Below are 17,569 nucleotides of genomic sequence, written 5' to 3' on the forward strand. Positions count from 1 at the left end.
TTTTTTAGGCCTAAGCCTTCCTTTTTTATACTTTTAAGTTACCCTAAGTAGGGTCATACATGCTCATGAGTGCATTATATTTCAAATGTAGCACATGTATAGTTTATGTTTTATATATGTCCTAGGTCAGGGTGCATGATTTTTAAAAAGTAGGACATATATATTTTATGTTTTACATGTTCTGGCAATGAAAAACACCCATATTTTTCACTGTGGCAAGACTGACTCTCCCATAGGAAATCACTGGGTTATATTATAACACCTTATAACATCAGTTTGGGAGTAGCTAGAAAAATTACTTAACCAAACATTTTAATAGTAATTTAAACTCAGTCAGATTTCATATTGCTATTTTTAAAATTACACTTTTAGAAAGTTGTTATTTACCTGCCTGAGCCAAATGTGCCTTTCTGTCAGTGTTCATTGTCACTCAGGATGAGAATTGCTCCCTGATTAGGTGTGGAGTTTCTCCCAGAGCTAAGGGAAAGGGAGCGGAATTGATTTTCCCCTGCTAGGATGACAACCCAGGCTGTGCCCAGGAACTTGAATTAACTTCAAAGGGTGCCTAACTTGTCACTGGCAGATATACCTCACACCTGGGCCCGTTCCTTTTATTGTCCTGCTAGCCAGCCAAACACCACTACCAATGAGAGAGGAGCTGCCTCTGAAACCAGCTTTAAAGGACCTCAAGAGAAGGATTGCTCATTTTCTTGGCCACACCTGTAGGGTGTCACAGGAGCTTTTCACGTGGGAGAAAATATTCTGCCAACTTAGCTTTAGGTAGAGAGGTGTACAGTGGGATTGTTTGCAGTAGGGTACCCAGGAACATCTGCAAAAGTGGGTAGGGTTATCCCTGGAAACTTTTTCCTCTAGAGACTGGGGCCACCGTCATGCAGTAGCCATTAATTCTTGAATCGCTGTGCGTATCCAACTTACTGGGTTGTCCTCCTGAAGGAGATCTGACTGCCAGATCTTACTAGGCATAGATGCCATACTTTTCCCACTCTGAGCTTTCCACCCTACGTCGACAACTGCGCCAGGATCCTGCTCTTCAAAAATCCAAAAGATAACTCTTTGACTGGCACCTACTTGGGCCTCTTATCTGACCCACACTCCAGTGCAGATGGCCTCAAACTAGTCCCACTCTAGCGGGAATAGTTGCCTGTCGTTGGTGTTTTGTGCTTTTTAACACTAAAATGTAATACAAACTTTAAAAAATCCTATCTATGGTTCATCTTTATAAGATTGATGTCATTTTGTGTCATTTTGCTTATATTTTCTCTTTTTTATAAACTGTAGTGGGATTGTTAATGCTTTGTGTTATTGACTTTTTAACTGTTTTGATACTTCTAAATGCTTTACAAATTTTCATATGTTAAGCTTGTCTGCTGTGTGCCATACCTATCAGGGGCTGAGCTGAGGATTTAATTACTGAAACCTTTACTTACTGGAATTAACAAGAATAGTGCCATTATCACTTGTGGTGGACAACCATCTACCTTAAACTAATAATCCACTTTCTAAACGATGGTAATTATGAGGAGTTGATAGAAAATGTCATGGATTTGATTATCCCTTATTTCAGGAACTTGCTATATTTTAAATATATGTTCATTGTTCTTAATCTCAGACCCAGAGACAGTCTCAATTACCCCTGTCACAGAGTTTCCCAGCTCTTTCTCCATTAACCTCAAGATTGTTTTGTAAGGCTAATACTTTTCTGCCTATTTACGTGCTATGGCATTCTATGAAATATATGTTCACTCCATAATGCTTCATCAGATAAATTCTTCAGGACTCTTATTCCACCCAAAATGCTTTTACATGTCCAATCCTCTTATTCTGTTTGTAGAATCATTAGAGTGATCTGACGTCCCTCATATGTGTTAAGTGTCTCGAAGATATTTCCCTCTAAAGAAATGCTCATATCTCTGACAAAAACTTTGAATGTTTCTCACACAATACTTAACATCAGTATTTTATTTCAGGAGGAACTGTTTAATATTGTCTGACACTGCAGATAAAATAACTGCATTCTTAAGAGCATGAGATTTAAATCCCCATTCCCTTGAGGTGATTGGTGGATTAACTGCATTTGTATTGAGCTCTCCATGGAAACCATCTATTGGTGATGATTTAGTAGGACAGAAAGACACACATATATATATATTCACTGAAAAAAACCATAGGTTTTAGGCACGTTATAGTTAGGAATTAGCATTTAAAAAACCTTAGAAATTCACTGAAAAAACCATAGGTTTCAGGGGCGTTATAGTTAGCTGGACATTTCCCTCATACAAAACCATTGAAATTCCCCCGTTATAGTTAGTTCAGCTAACTATAACTCGCGCCCCCGCAATGCACTGCTGATGACGTCACATATTGCATCACTCATGACATGGTCAGTGACATCACTGATGACATCACTAATGACATCACTGATGACATCACTGATGACATCATCCAGTGTCATCCAAAAGGCCCTGCATTCTCTTATGTTTCCTGTCAGTTTCACTGATATCAAAAGCGAAACAGGTTCCCAGACTAGACTCTACCTGAATTTCCAATGGTCGCTCAATAATATATGCCTCAATTTGTGAGGCGCAGCCACATAGTTGAAAAGATTCTAGTCTTTTAAGGTGATCCTACCATCTCTGTTCCTCAGTTCTAAAGGAGATTGGGCAGATTTATGGATGCAACAGAGTTTAAGGTCCATGGGTAAACACGAGCTATTGACTTTGACATTTAGATTGGTGGCCAAGCAAATAAGCACACTTTTTTTCTCCCTCAGGCACCTGCTTGGCCGAAGTAATTTGTTAAAAGGCTTATCAGAAATACAGGACAGTTGTACCATGCCAATCATTGTACCCAATTCAGATAATTAACAGCTTTGCAAATTGGTATAAGTTGTTCACGTTCTGATTAAGGAATGAGCTCTTTGTGAAAAGGTTTGTTCATCACCTCCTTCTCCGTTTCTTGGTTTTGTCAATTGTGTTTTCTAGATCACAATACTGAGATTCACAACATCATAGGTAACTCCATTTGGAAGTATCATCATACCCCATGATTGGCCTAGAAATCATGATGGCCTTGCGAGTTGAGTGGTCTGTCCTGTGCAGATGCTCAACAGTATTGCTATGCTGCCCAGGTGCATGTAACAAGTGACTGGACGGGTATTTCCTCAAGAGAAGCTATACTTGTTTATGTGTTATGAAGTCAGGGAAAGGCCATTGTGAAGCTTGCAATACTTCCAAAAACACTGTAGACCAGGATCGCTCTTTTGTCATCCTTTATTAAATACTTGGTTGATTGAATGTTACAAAGCTGTTAGGACTGGCAGCTTATTTGGCTCCCTTCACTCTGCTCGCCCTGGCTCTGGATAGTGTAGATTTAAGGAGATGGAGAAGGGGTGAAACTAAACAAACCACCAGGACGGACTTACTCGAGCGCCGCCGGTTTTTATGTGCAAAGCTATATAAAAAGAACAATATGGGAGTATAGAACCGTAAGGACCGAAAAACGGAGACTAAACAAACCACCAGGACGGACGTACTCGAGCGCCGCCGGGTTTTATGTGCAAAGCTATATAAAAAGAACAATGCGGAAGTATAGAACCGTAAGGACCCAAAGAGAGACGTGGTCAAAAGAAACAATTTTAATTGAAGTATAGTGGCTACTGCAAGAAGAAGAGAAGTTCTGCAACTGGCCTAGGACATTTGGTCTGAACTTTAGTTTATACTAGGTATCAAGCTGTTGGTTGGATCCTATAGTTGGGACTGGATATACGTACAGCTGCAAACGCCCTTTCAGAGAATGGGAATTAGAACAAATGAGGAGCAGATCAGGCTGCGGTTGCTGATCACAGTGCCTTTGGATTAACATTGTCCAAACAATATTTTGTCACACCACATAACAGCTTACGAATTTTGTAAGACAACGGGAGTACATTACACTACTGTCTTGAAAAAGAATGCTCAATTCAAATAGGCCTTCGAAACGCGTCGCCGCCCTTTCTTTCCATAAATCCAGTCAAATGAATGTTACCCTAGATGTTGATGAACTACAAGACGCCAGGGTTAATTTGTATAGTTAATGTTATGGGTTATGGTGATTTCTGAAAAAGATTACTGTCTGTTTTAACTCTCCTGTTGTGTGTTTTTTAATATGTTTTTTATTGTGATTAATTGTGTCAGGAATTGCACTGATGTAATGATTTTTTCCTGTGTGATTTGTGGATAAAATGTTTTCAACTTTGTATTAATTTTTCTAATAAACTGTAATCATAAATATTTAAACTGTAGGTTTTTGTGCCATTACGTTGCAAACACTGGGTTTAGCAGTGACCTCTTGGATTGTACGCCGAGAGCATGAGAATAGACTGGATGGTATGAGGTATTTCTTAAATAAGGTGTGAATATTAAATATTCCCAGAGGACATTATTTTAGAGTTTCTGAAGGGGTGAGATGGCCAGAGAAATGTTTCATAGAGACCAAACAAGAAAAAATGCCTACCCTGTTAGAGAGATTTTAGAATATCAGAATGTGGCACGTTGCAATTTCAGCAAATTCATACATAGATAATGGACAACAACTGCTAATAGTGACCTCAGGATATTTACAGCAAAAGGACAGTTTTCCCTTGATACCAACGTCAATAAAAAGCCTTCTACTTAAAAAGGGCACATTTGCTTGCAATACCAAATGCGAGGGAGGGTAATCTTGAAGGAGATTGGATTAGGAGCATCCCTATATAGTTGTTTCAGTTACGAGCCAGGGGATGTTGCCGTTCCTTAAGGCTTGAGTGCTCATTGCTCCAGGTTGACAACCAATGCTCCAAAATAGTTTTTTAAGACGCCAAGGATTTAGACTTTTGGCACTATTTATGTGATATGTTACGGACCTGGCAACTCACACGGTGCCACACAATATCAGCTCCCTTCACAGTGCCAGCAGGTGAGGAGCAGACATCACGCGGTGGAAGGGAAAATGAGCTGAAAATCACTATAAATAGTGGATTTCAAGCTCGTTTTCAGGGCCTTTGAACTGCTGACATCAATTAAGGGTTGTGAAAACACCCCAGGACATAAGTACCAGCCTCAGCAAGCTTTTGTTTCTTCTTTTTGGAGAAGGGGGTTTGGGGTGGGATGGGGGCAAACATGCCTATTTTCCTGTACTTCTCGGCATGAGGCACTGCTCCCCCAAGGCCCCCCTTTTCGCACAGTGACATTTTTGTTTAAGTTGGCAGGTATGTATGTTACACATTTGAAATGTGAAAGCTGCTTGTAGTACAAGTGGTTGGAATAAAAATGTTAGTATGCTATATTTGTTCTTTCAGTCTTTCTATTCCAAATGGCTTCCATTAGACGTTCCATTTTGTACATCACTGATGCTTTAGTATACCACTCTGCTTCCTGGAAATATTGATAAATTCCCAGAATAAAAACATCTGGACTGAACAAGCACTAACAAAGCGTATAGGTCTGGCTGTAATTTACCAACACATAAACACAGGCACTCCCAAATTATGTTTACGTGTGTTGCTTTTGCACATGCTGCTTATCACCTACAATATTAATATAAAGCCTACAATATTGGCTTTGCCAATGCTGGGATGAAAGTAGCAACTAAGCATTGCTTTCTGTATAGAATTCCTAGGGAAGATAAAGAATTGGATGTGACAAACAATGTAATAATTGAGTTTTCTCTTAGATGTAAACTAGTCCCTTATGAATTCCCATGGAAGCACTTCCTGAAAGGCGCGATGATACACTAAATAGCATGTGCAAGAGAGTAATACTACTCTTGGTGATGCCAAAGCCCACTCTTTGTATATTTTAAAGAAGTGGTAACAATACATCTTTCACACAAGTGCACAGTTAAGCCATACCTAAAAATGGCGGAAGCTACCTGGAACACAAAGCTCAGGGATGAAGAATTAGAGGTAATCAATTGATGTAATAATACCACAGTAGTGCTCTATGCATTACTAGATATGGTAACACTTAAGTGAAATATGTGTCTTTGTAGAGCTTCAAAAATGTAAAAGATGACAATACTGCTAATAGTCCAGTGCTTCTACAACACCCAGCATCTTTTAGTAATGTCTTGGCTGAGTGTTGTATGTCAGAATACCGAATGCAAGTACATAGTACTACAAAATATCATAGCCACAACACCGACTACCACAGTATCATAAAGTTAAGTACAGAACCATAATTCTTAATTCCATATATATGCATTTTGAAAACACACATCTCTTTATATACATATATATTTATGTTCATGAAATTGTCATTGATATTTTGGATACAGTATTTAAAGCATGATATTGTGTTTTATCTCTGGTCATTAAGTTTGTCTTCTGTCTTACTTTGTTGTTATTTCCAGGCTGGTATTTCTCAAGATGGACCTCGCTCAGCTGTGTACAGAGGACCCAATAAAGGCATGACTGTTGTGGCTGTTACTGCCTCTGATGGTGAAGTTCTACAGTTGGATGAACAGGTAAACACAATTCTGCATGACACCTATTTTTAATCCTTGAATTGAGATAATGATTTGATTAATCAAAAATTATCGCTATGTGTACATTCAAATCACTCCCACTTCATAACTTTTGTGTTATCACAATATTGTTGGATCTGTTACTGCCTCCTATGCTTCTTAACCTGTAGACATGTGGTATCATGCATGTGTACCCTGAAGTCTATGTAGAAACACTTGTTGGTACCCCTTTCCTCACATGCGAATGCATTGGGAGTCACAGGAGTCAAAACAGGAGTCATTGTATTGTGGCCAGTACATCTGGAGTATGATTACATCTGGAATGCCTTTACTTCACATCTTTGCTGGCATTTACATATAGACAAATGCCTCCAGAGGCCCAGGGGAGCCCACCCTGGGGCCAAAAATAGTTTATATGGAGAGGGGACAAGTGGCACCCTCCCTGAGCTGCAAAAGACCCTAGGGAGCCCACCCCTAGGGTCGAGAATACTTAAAATGGGACAGGGGCCTTCCTGAGCCAATAATGGCCCCAGACCCCACCCCTGTAGGTATATGGTGGGTACCCTACGTGGATCCACCTTTAATAAATGTGTGCTCCTGGGGATGGGGTTGTCGAGGAAAATAGGGACTTGAGGTGAGGGGGTCATGCAGCCCCCCACCTTAAGTTTGAGACATGGCCCTGGGAATGGGGTCCCAGGGCCTAACCAGTCTCGGGAAGGGGGGTTGCAATGCCCCCTTCCCTTACTTTTTAGAAATAACCCTGAGGGATGGGTTCCCCAGGGCCTAAAAAAGGCTGACACGGCTCAGGTAGGGGGGAAATGCAATCCCCCTCCCATTTATTTAATGAGCGGTCCTAGGGGATGGGGGCCAAGTGCCCCCCTCCCGTTTAATTAAAATTAAAATAAATGGCCCTGGAGAGTGGGGTCCCGAGAGCCTAAGAAGGTTCTAGGAGGGAGGCCGCACGCCCCCCTTCATTTTTAGTAATGACCCTAGGGGATGGGGTCCCCAGTGCCTAACAAGGCTTGGGGTAGGGGACCATGCGCCCCCCCCTCCCTCATAATTAGAATAAACAGCCCTAGTAGATGGGGTCCCCAGGGCCTAACAAGGCTCGGGAAGGCAGGGCCACGCAGCCCCCTCCCCTTTAAAAAAAAAAGGCCCTAAGGGATGGGGCCCCCAGGGTCAGGCCCTGTGGTCAACTCCCTGCCATGCAATGTTGAAGTTATAATACAAAAAGAGGGGACAACAGGGGCTAGTTTACTTGAGGTCCAGTGTACATGCCCCAAACGACTGTAACCGAAACAAGGTAATGCAATGTCTAAGGCCATGTACAATGTGTGGTTGGTGTCTGGGCCTAGCCACAGGCCAGACCTTGTGACCAACCCTTCAACCGCCCCTGGCCAAAAGCCATGTGCAGAGTGGGGTTGGCTACATGCGGGGGATTGTTTGCAGGGCCTCTGGCCCTCTGGCTAATCCCCTGCTGTGCAGTGTGGGGTTGGCTCCCTTTATTGGAGCTGAATACAGGGCTTGGCCGCAGGCCAGGCCTTGTGCCAACCCCCCACTGGCTGTGCGCTAATTGGGTTTGGCTGCATGTGTGGGGTGGCCACAGGGCCTGTGGGGGTCAGATTTACATATGGTAATGGAATAATACTATACGTTAAAAAAAAACCGAAAAATTAATTGACAAAACAAAGGTTAAAGTAACGTTATAGTTAGGTGTGGTAAACAGATCCATTTTGTAAAAAAAAAACCTGTGACAACATTAACGTTTTGAACACCCATGTACCAGCCATGTAAAGCCCCCTTGACGTAAAGTAACGCAAAGCAGCATTGGGTGCTGCTTTGCATTACTTTTCCATACAAACTAACGCAAATACCAATTTGTTTTGGTTTGTTAATCCCCTAAAAGGCTTTGTGTTAAAGTAATGCTAACTGGATGCTAAACTTTTGTGAATCTTGGCCTAAGTATCGTAAGAATTACAACAAACAAATGATGGACGGAATGCTGACAATGCAGACATTCTCCCCCAGTCAAGAGATCTGGGTTAAATCCATCGTTTTTTTGCCCACTACGCCACCCCAGTTCAGACATGGCCACAGGCAAATCAGTATTGACCCTGTGCCTCATGGGAACAGTCCAGCCCGAACTGCCAAGCCATGTCTTCCCTGGACCGGAATCAAGCATCCTAGGACCGGTTTCTGGCTATCAGCCGTCATCAGCCAGGATAGATTGACTCCAGTGGCGTAGTGAGCACGGGTCCCACGTCTGGGAATACCCATGCCACTTAGGGCGAAAAGCGTTACAACAAACAAATGATGGACGGAATGCTGACAATGCAGACATTCTCCCCCAGTCAAGGGATCTGGGTTAAATCCATCGTTTTTTTGCCCACTACGCCACCCCAGTTCAGACATGGCCACATGCAAATCAGTCTTGACCCTGTGCCTCATGGGAACAGTCCAGCCCGAACTTCCAAGCCGTGTCTTCCCTGGACCGGAATCAAGCATCCTAGGACCGGTTTCTGGCTATCAGCCGTCATCAGCCAGGATAGCTTGACTCCAGTGGCGTAGTGAGCACGGGTCCCACGTCTGGGAATACCCATCCCACTTAGGGCGAAAAGCGTTACAACAAACAAATGATGGACGGAATGCTGACATTGCAGACATTCTCCCCCAGTCAAGAAATCTGGGTTAAATCCATTGTTTTTTTGCCCACTACGCCACCCCAGTGCAGACATGGCCACATGCAAATCAGTCTTGACCCTGTGCCTCATGGGAACAGTCCAGCCCGAACTGCCAAGCCATGTCTTCCCTGGACCGGAATCGAGCATCCTAGGACCGGTTTCTGGCTATCAGCCGTCATCAGCCAGGATAGCTTGACTCTAGTGGCGTAGTGAGCACGGGTCCCACGTCTGGGAATACCCATCCCACTTAGGGCAAAAAGCGTTACAACAAACAAATGATGGACGCAATGCTGACAATGCAGACATTCTCCCCCAGTCAAGAGATCTGGGTTAAATCCATCGTTTTTTTGCCCACTACGCCACCCCAGTTCAGACATGGCCACATGCAAATCAGTCTTGACCCTGTGCCTCATGGGAACAGTCCAGCCCGAACTGCCAAGCCATGTCTTCCCTGGACCGGAATCAAGCATCCTAGGACCGGTTTCTGGCTATCAGCCGTCATCAGCCAGGATAGCTTGACTCCAGTGGCGTAGTGAGCACGGGTCCCACGTCTGGGAATACCCATCCCACTTAGGGCGAAAAGCGTTACAACAAACAAATGATGGACGGAATGCTGACAATGCAGACATTCTCCCCCAGTCAAGAGATCTGGGTTAAATCCATCGTTTTTTTGCCCACTACGCCACCCCAGTTCAGACATGGCCACATGCAAATCAGTCTTGACCCTGTGCCTCATGGGAACAGTCCAGCCCGAACTGCCAAGCCATGTCTTCCCTGGACCGGAATCAAGCATCCTAGGACCGGTTTCTGGCTATCAGCCGTCATCAGCCAGGATAGCTTGACTCCAGTGGGGTAGTGAGCACGGGTCCCACGTCTGGGAATACCCATCCCACTTAGGGCGAAAAGCGTTACAACAAACATATGATGGACGGAATGCTGACAATGCAGACATTCTCCCCCAGTCAAGAGATCTGGGTTAAATCCATCGTTTTTTTGCCCACTACGCCACCCCAGTTCAGACATGGCCACATGCAAATCAGTCTTGACCCTATGCCTCATGGGAACAGTCCAGCCCGAACTGCCAAGCCATGTCTTCCCTGGACCGGAATCAAGCATCCTAGGACCGGTGTCTGGCAATCAGCCGTCATCAGCCAGGATAGCTTGACTCCAGTGGCGTAGTGAGCACGGGTCCCACGTCTGGGAATACCCATCCCACTTAGGGCGAAAAGCGTTACAACAAACAAATGATGGACGGAATGCTGACAATGCAGACATTCTCCCCCAGTCACCCCGAGTGGGAAGGGTATGCCCAGACGTGGGTCCCTTGCTCTCCATGCCACTGGAATCAAGCTATCCTGGCTGAAGAGGGGTGAAACCCTGAAACCGGTCCTAGGATGCTTGTTTCCAGTCCAGGGAGGACCTGGCTTGGCAGTTCGGACTAGACTGTTCCCATGAGGCACAGGGTCAAGACTGATTTGCATATGGCTGGGTTCAAACTGGTACGGCATGGTGAGCAAAAAAACGATGGATTTAGGCCCAGATCTCTGTACTGGGGTGAATGTATGACATTGTTCTGCATTCTGTCCATCAATTGTTGTTTTTGCATTGGTCACCCCGAGTGGGAAGGGTATGCCCAGACGTGGGTCCCTTGCTCTCCATGCCACTGGAATCAAGCTATCCTGGCTGAAGAGGGGTGAAACCCTGAAACCGGTCCTAGGATGCTTGTTTCCAGTCCAGGGAGGACCTGGCTTGGCAGTTCGGGCTGGACTGTTCCCATGAGGGACAGGGTCAAGACTGATTTGCATATGGCTGGGTTCAAACTGGTACGGCATGGTGAGCAAAAAAACGATGGATTTAGACCCAGATCTCTGTACTGGGGTGAATGTATGACATTGTTCTGCATTCTGTCCATCAATTGTTGTTTTTGCATTGGTCACCCCGAGTGGGAAGGGTATGCCCAGACGTGGGTCCCTTGCTCTCCATGCCACTGGAATCAAGCTATCCTGGCTGAAGAGGGGTGAAACCCTGAAACCGGTCCTAGGATGCTTGTTTCCAGTCCAGGGAGGACCTGGCTTGGCAGTTCGGGCTGGACTGTTCCCATGAGGCACAGGGTCAAGACTGATTTGCATATGGCTGGGTTCAAACTGGTACGGCATGGTGAGCAAAAAAACGATGGATTTAGGCCCAGATCTCTGTACTGGGGTGAATGTATGACATTGTTCTGCATTCTGTCCATCAATTGTTGTTTTTGCATTGGTCACCCCGAGTGGGAAGGGTATGCCCAGACGTGGGTCCCTTGCTCTCCATGCCACTGGAATCAAGCTATCCTGGCTGAAGAGGGGTGAAACCCTGAAACCGGTCCTAGGATGCTTGTTTCCAGTCCAGGGAGGACCTGGCTTGGCAGTTCGGACTAGACTGTTCCCATGAGGCACAGGGTCAAGACTGATTTGCATATGGCTGGGTTCAAACTGGTACGGCATGGTGAGCAAAAAAACGATGGATTTAGGCCCAGATCTCTGTACTGGGGTGAATGTATGACATTGTTCTGCATTCTGTCCATCAATTGTTGTTTTTGCATTGGTCACCCCGAGTGGGAAGGGTATGCCCAGACGTGGGTCCCTTGCTCTCCATGCCACTGGAATCAAGCTATCCTGGCTGAAGAGGGGTGAAACCCTGAAACCGGTCCTAGGATGCTTGTTTCCAGTCCAGGGAGGACCTGGCTTGGCAGTTCGGGCTGGACTGTTCCCATGAGGCACAGGGTCAAGACTGATTTGCATATGGCTGGGTTCAAACTGGTACGGCATGGTGAGCAAAAAAACGATGGATTTAGACCCAGATCTCTGTACTGGGGTGAATGTATGACATTGTTCTGCATTCTGTCCATCAATTGTTGTTTTTGCATTGGTCACCCCGAGTGGGAAGGGTATGCCCAGACGTGGGTCCCTTGCTCTCCATGCCACTGGAATCAAGCTATCCTGGCTGAAGAGGGGTGAAACCCTGAAACCGGTCCTAGGATGCTTGTTTCCAGTCCAGGGAGGACCTGGCTTGGCAGTTCGGGCTGGACTGTTCCCATGAGGCACAGGGTCAAGACTGATTTGCATATGGCTGGGTTCAAACTGGTACGGCATGGTGAGCAAAAAAACGATGGATTTAGGCCCAGATCTCTGTACTGGGGTGAATGTATGACATTGTTCTGCATTCTGTCCATCAATTGTTGTTTTTGCATTGGTCACCCCGAGTGGGAAGGGTATGCCCAGACGTGGGTCCCTTGCTCTCCATGCCACTGGAATCAAGCTATCCTGGCTGAAGAGGGGTGAAACCCTGAAACCGGTCCTAGGATGCTTGTTTCCAGTCCAGGGAGGACCTGGCTTGGCAGTTCGGGCTGGACTGTTCCCATGAGGCACAGGGTCTAGACTGATTTGCATATGGCAGGGTTCAAACTGGTACGGCATGGTGAGCAAAAAAACGATGGATTTAGGCCCAGATCTCTGTACTGGGGTGAATGTATGACATTGTTCTGCATTCTGTCCATCAATTGTTGTTTTTGCATTGGTCACCCCGAGTGGGAAGGGTATGCCCAGACGTGGGTCCCTTGCTCTCCATGCCACTGGAATCAAGCTATCCTGGCTGAAGAGGGGTGAAACCCTGAAACCGGTCCTAGGATGCTTGTTTCCAGTCCAGGGAGGACCTGGCTTGGCAGTTCGGGCTGGACTGTTCCCATGAGGCACAGGGTCAAGACTGATTTGCATATGGCTGGGTTCAAACTGGTACGGCATGGTGAGCAAAAAACGATGGATTTAGGCCCAGATCTCTGTACTGGGGTGAATGTATGACATTGTTCTGCATTCTGTCCATCAATTGTTGTTTTTGCATTGGTCATCCCGAGTGGGAAGGGTATGCCCAGACGTGGGTCCCTTGTTCTCCATGCCACTGGAATCAAGCTATCCTGGTTGAAGAGGGGTGAAACCCTGAAACCGGTCCTAGGATGCTTGTTTCCAGTCCAGGGAGGACCTGGCTTGGCAGTTCGGGCTGGACTGTTCCCATGAGGCACAGGGTCAAGACTGATTTGCATATGGCTGGTTCAAACTGGTACGGCATGGTGAGCAAAAAAACGATGGATTTAGGCCCAGATCTCTGTACTGGGGTGAATGTATGACATTGTTCTGCATTCTGTCCATCAATTGTTGTTTTTGCATTGGTCACCCCGAGTGGGAAGGGTATGCCCAGACGTGGGTCCCTTGCTCTCCATGCCACTGGAATCAAGCTATCCTGGCTGAAGAGGGGTGAAACCCTGAAACCGGTCCTAGGATGCTTGTTTCCAGTCCAGGGAGGACCTGGCTTGGCAGTTCGGGCTGGACTGTTCCCAGGAGGTACAGGGTCAAGACTGATTTGCATATGGCTGGGTTCAAACTGGTACGGCATGGTGACCAAAAAAACGATGGATTTAGGCCCAGATCTCTGTACTGGGGTGAATGTATGACATTGTTCTGCATTCTGTCCATCAATTGTTGTTTTTGCATTGGTCACCCCGAGTGGGAAGGGTATGCCCAGACGTGGGTCCCTTGCTCTCCATGCCACTGGAATCAAGCTATCCTGGCTGAAGAGGGGTGAAACCCTGAAACCGGTCCTAGGATGCTTGTTTCCAGTCCAGGGAGGACCTGGCTTGGCAGTTCGGGCTGGACTGTTCCCATGAGGCACAGGGTCAAGACTGATTTGCATATCGCTGGGTTCAAACTGGTACGGCATGGTGAGCAAAAAAACGATGGATTTAGGCCCAGATCTCTGTACTGGGGTGAATGTATGACATTGTTCTGCATTCTGTCCATCAATTGTTGTTTTTGCATTGGTCACCCCGAGTGGGAAGGGTATGCCCAGACGTGGGTCCCTTGCTCTCTATGGCACTGGAATCAAGCTATCCTGGCTGAAGAGGGGTGAAACCCTGAAACCGGTCCTAGGATGCTTGTTTCCAGTCCAGGGAGGACCTGGCTTGGCAGTTCGGGCTGGACTGTTCCCATGAGGCACAGGGTCAAGACTGATTTGCATATGGCTGGGTTCAAACTGGTACGGCATGGTGAGCAAAAAAACGATGGATTTAGGCCCAGATCTCTGTACTGGGGTGAATGTATGACATTGTTCTGCATTCTGTCCATCAATTGTTGTTTTTGCATTGGTCACCCCGAGTGGGAAGGGTATGCCCAGATGTGGGTCCCTTGCTCTCCATGCCACTGGAATCAAGCTATCCTGGCTGAAGAGGGGTGAAACCCTGAAACCGGTCCTAGGATGCTTGTTTCCAGTCCAGGGAGGACCTGGCTTGGCAGTTCGGGCTGGACTGTTCCCATGAGGCACAGGGTCAAGACTGATTTGCATATGGCTGGGTTCAAACAGGTACGGCATGGTGAGCAAAAAAACGATGGATTTAGGCCCAGATCTCTGTACTGGGGTGAATGTATGACATTGTTCTGCATTCTGTCCATCAATTGTTGTTTTTGCATTGGTCACCCCGAGTGGGAAGGGTATGCCCAGACGTGGGTCCCTTGCTCTCCATGCCACTGGAATCAAGCTATCCTGGCTGAAGAGGGGTGAAACCCTGAAACCGGTCCTAGGATGCTTGTTTCCAGTCCAGGGAGGACCTGGCTTGGCAGTTCGGGCTGGACTGTTCCCATGGGGCACAGGGTCAAGACTGATTTGCATATGACTGGGTTCAAACTGGTACGGCATGGTGAGCAAAAAAACGATGGATTTAGGCCCAGATCTCTGTACTGGGGTGAATGTATGACATTGTTCTGCATTCTGTCCATCAATTGTTGTTTTTGCATTGGTCACCCCGAGTGGGAAGGGTATGCCCAGACGTGGGTCCCTTGCTCTCCATGCCACTGGAATCAAGCTATCCTGGCTGAAGAGGGGTGAAACCCTGAAACCGGTCCTAGGATGCTTGTTTCCAGTCCAGGGAGGACCTGGCTTGGCAGTTCGGGCTGGACTGTTCCCATGAGGCACAGGGTCTAGACTGATTTGCATATGGCTGGGTTCAAACTGGTACGGCATGGTGAGCAAAAAAATGATGGATTTAGGCCCAGAACTCTGTACTTGGGTGAATGTATGACATTGTTCTGCATTCTGTCCATCAATTGTTGTTTTTGCATTGGTCACCCCGAGTGGGAAGGGTATGCCCAGACGTGGGTCCCTTGTTCTCCATGCCACTGGAATCAAGCTGTCCTGGCTGAAGAGGGGTGAAACCCTGAAACCGGTCCTAGGATGCTTGTTTCCAGTCCAGGGAGGACCTGGCTTGGCAGTTCGGGCTGGACTGTTCCCATGAGGCACAGGGTCAAGACTGATTTGCATATGGCTGGGTTCAAACTGGTACGGCATGGTGAGCAAAAAAACAATGGATTTAGGCCCAGATCTCTGTACTGGGGTGAATGTATGACATTGTTCTGCATTCTGTCCATCAATTGTTGTTTTTGCATTGGTCATCCCGAGTGGGAAGGGTATGCCCAGACGTAGGTCCCTTTCTCTCCATGCCACTGGAATCAAGCTATCCTGGCTGAAGAGGGGTGAAACCCTGAAACCGGTCCTAGGATGCTTGTTTCCAGTCCAGGGAGAACCTGGCTTGGCAGTTCGGGCTGGACTGTTCCCATGAGGCTCAGGGTCAAGACTGATTTACATATGGCTGGGTTCAAACTGGTACGGCATGGTGAGCAAAAAAACGATGGATTTAGGCCCAGATCTCTGTACTGGGGTGAATGTATGACATTGTTCTGCATTCTGTCCATCAATTGTTGTTTTTGCATTGGTCACCCCGAGTGGGAAGGGTATGCCCAGAAGTGGGTCCCTTGCTCTCCATGCCACTGGAATCAAGCTATCCTGGCTGAAGAGGGGTGAAACCCTGAAACCGGTCCTAGGATGCTTGTTTCCAGTCCAGGGAGGACCTGGCTTGGCAGTTCGGGCTGGACTGTTCCCATGAGGCACAGGGTCAAGACTGATTTGCATATGGCTGGGTTCAAACTGGTACGGCATGGTGAGCAAAAAAACAATGGATTTAGGCCCAGATCTCTGTACTGGGGTGAATGTATGACATTGTTCTGCATTCTGTCCATCAATTGTTGTTTTTGCATTGGTCACCCCGAGTGGGAAGGGTATGCCCAGACGTGGGTCCCTTGCTCTCCATGGCACTGGAATCAAGCTATCCTGGCTGAAGAGGGGTGAAACCCTGAAACCGGTCCTAGGATGCTTGTTTCCAGTCCAGGGAGGACCTGGCTTGGCAGTTCGGGCTGGACTGTTCCCATGAGGCACAGGGTCAAGACTGATTTGCATATGGCTGGGTTCAAACTGGTACGGCATGGTGAGCAAAAAAACGATGGATTTAGGCCCAGATCTCTGTACTGGGGTGAATGTATGACATTGTTCTGCATTCTGTCCATCAATTGTTGTTTTTGCATTGGTCACCCCGAGTGGGAAGGGTATGCCCAGACGTGGGTCCCTTGCTCTCCATGCCACTGGAATCAAGCTATCCTGGCTGAAGAGGGGTGAAACCCTGAAACCGGTCCTAGGATGCTTGTTTCCAGTCCAGGGAGGACCTGGCTTGGCAGTTCGGGCTGGACTGTTCCCATGAGGCACAGGGTCAAGACTGATTTGCATATGGCTGGGTTCAAACTGGTACGGCATGGTGAGCAAAAAAACGATGGATTTAGGCCCAGATCTCTGTACTGGGGTGAATGTATGATATTGTTCTGCATTCTGTCCATCAATTGTTGTTTTTGCATTGGTCACCCCGAGTGGGAAGGGTATGCCCAGACGTGGGTCCCTTGCTCTCCATGCCACTGGAATCAAGCTATCCTGGCTGAAGAGGGGTGAAACCCTGAAACCGGTCCTAGGATGCTTGTTTCCAGTCCAGGGAGGACCTGGCTTGGCAGTTCGGGCTAGACTGTTCCCATGGGGCACAGGGTCAAGACTGATTTGCATATGGCTGGGTTCAAACTGGTACGGCATGGTGAGCAAAAAAACGATGGATTTAGGCCCAGATCTCTGTACTGGGGTAAATGTATGACATTGTTCTGCATTCTGTCCATCAATTGTTGTTTTTGCATTGGTCACCCCGAGTGGGAAGGGTATGCCCAGACGTGGGTCCCTTGCTCTCCATGCCACTGGAATCAAGCTATCCTGGCTGAAGAGGGGTGAAACCCTGAAACCGGTCCTAGGATGCTTGTTTCCAGTCCAGGGAGGACCTGGCTTGGCAGTTCGGGCTGGACTGTTCCCATGAGGCACAGGGTCTAGACTGATTTGCATATGGCTGGGCTCAAACTGGTACGGCATGGTGAGCAAAAAAATGATGGATTTAGGCCCAGAACTCTGTACTGGGGTGAATGTATGACATTGTTCTGCATTCTGTC

The 17,569-nt window shown here is 46.8% G+C and overlaps 1 protein-coding gene across 1 annotated transcript in view; it reads left to right on the forward strand.

Moving 5' to 3' along the window:
* LOC146817397 (dynein axonemal heavy chain 5-like) overlaps nucleotides 1-17,569 on the forward strand; it is a 1,608,734-nt gene that overhangs the window by 768,476 nt on the left and 822,689 nt on the right. Inside the window, exon 40 of the mRNA XM_085609634.1 lies at nucleotides 6,388-6,501. Within this exon, the coding sequence (XP_085465760.1) occupies nucleotides 6,388-6,501 (114 nt within the window). The remainder of the gene's footprint in view (nucleotides 1-6,387; nucleotides 6,502-17,569) is intronic.

The sequence above is a fragment of the Triturus cristatus genome, chromosome 6 (genome assembly GCF_964204655.1).
Source record: "Triturus cristatus chromosome 6, aTriCri1.1, whole genome shotgun sequence".
In the NCBI taxonomy this organism is placed as follows: domain Eukaryota; kingdom Metazoa; phylum Chordata; class Amphibia; order Caudata; family Salamandridae; genus Triturus; species Triturus cristatus.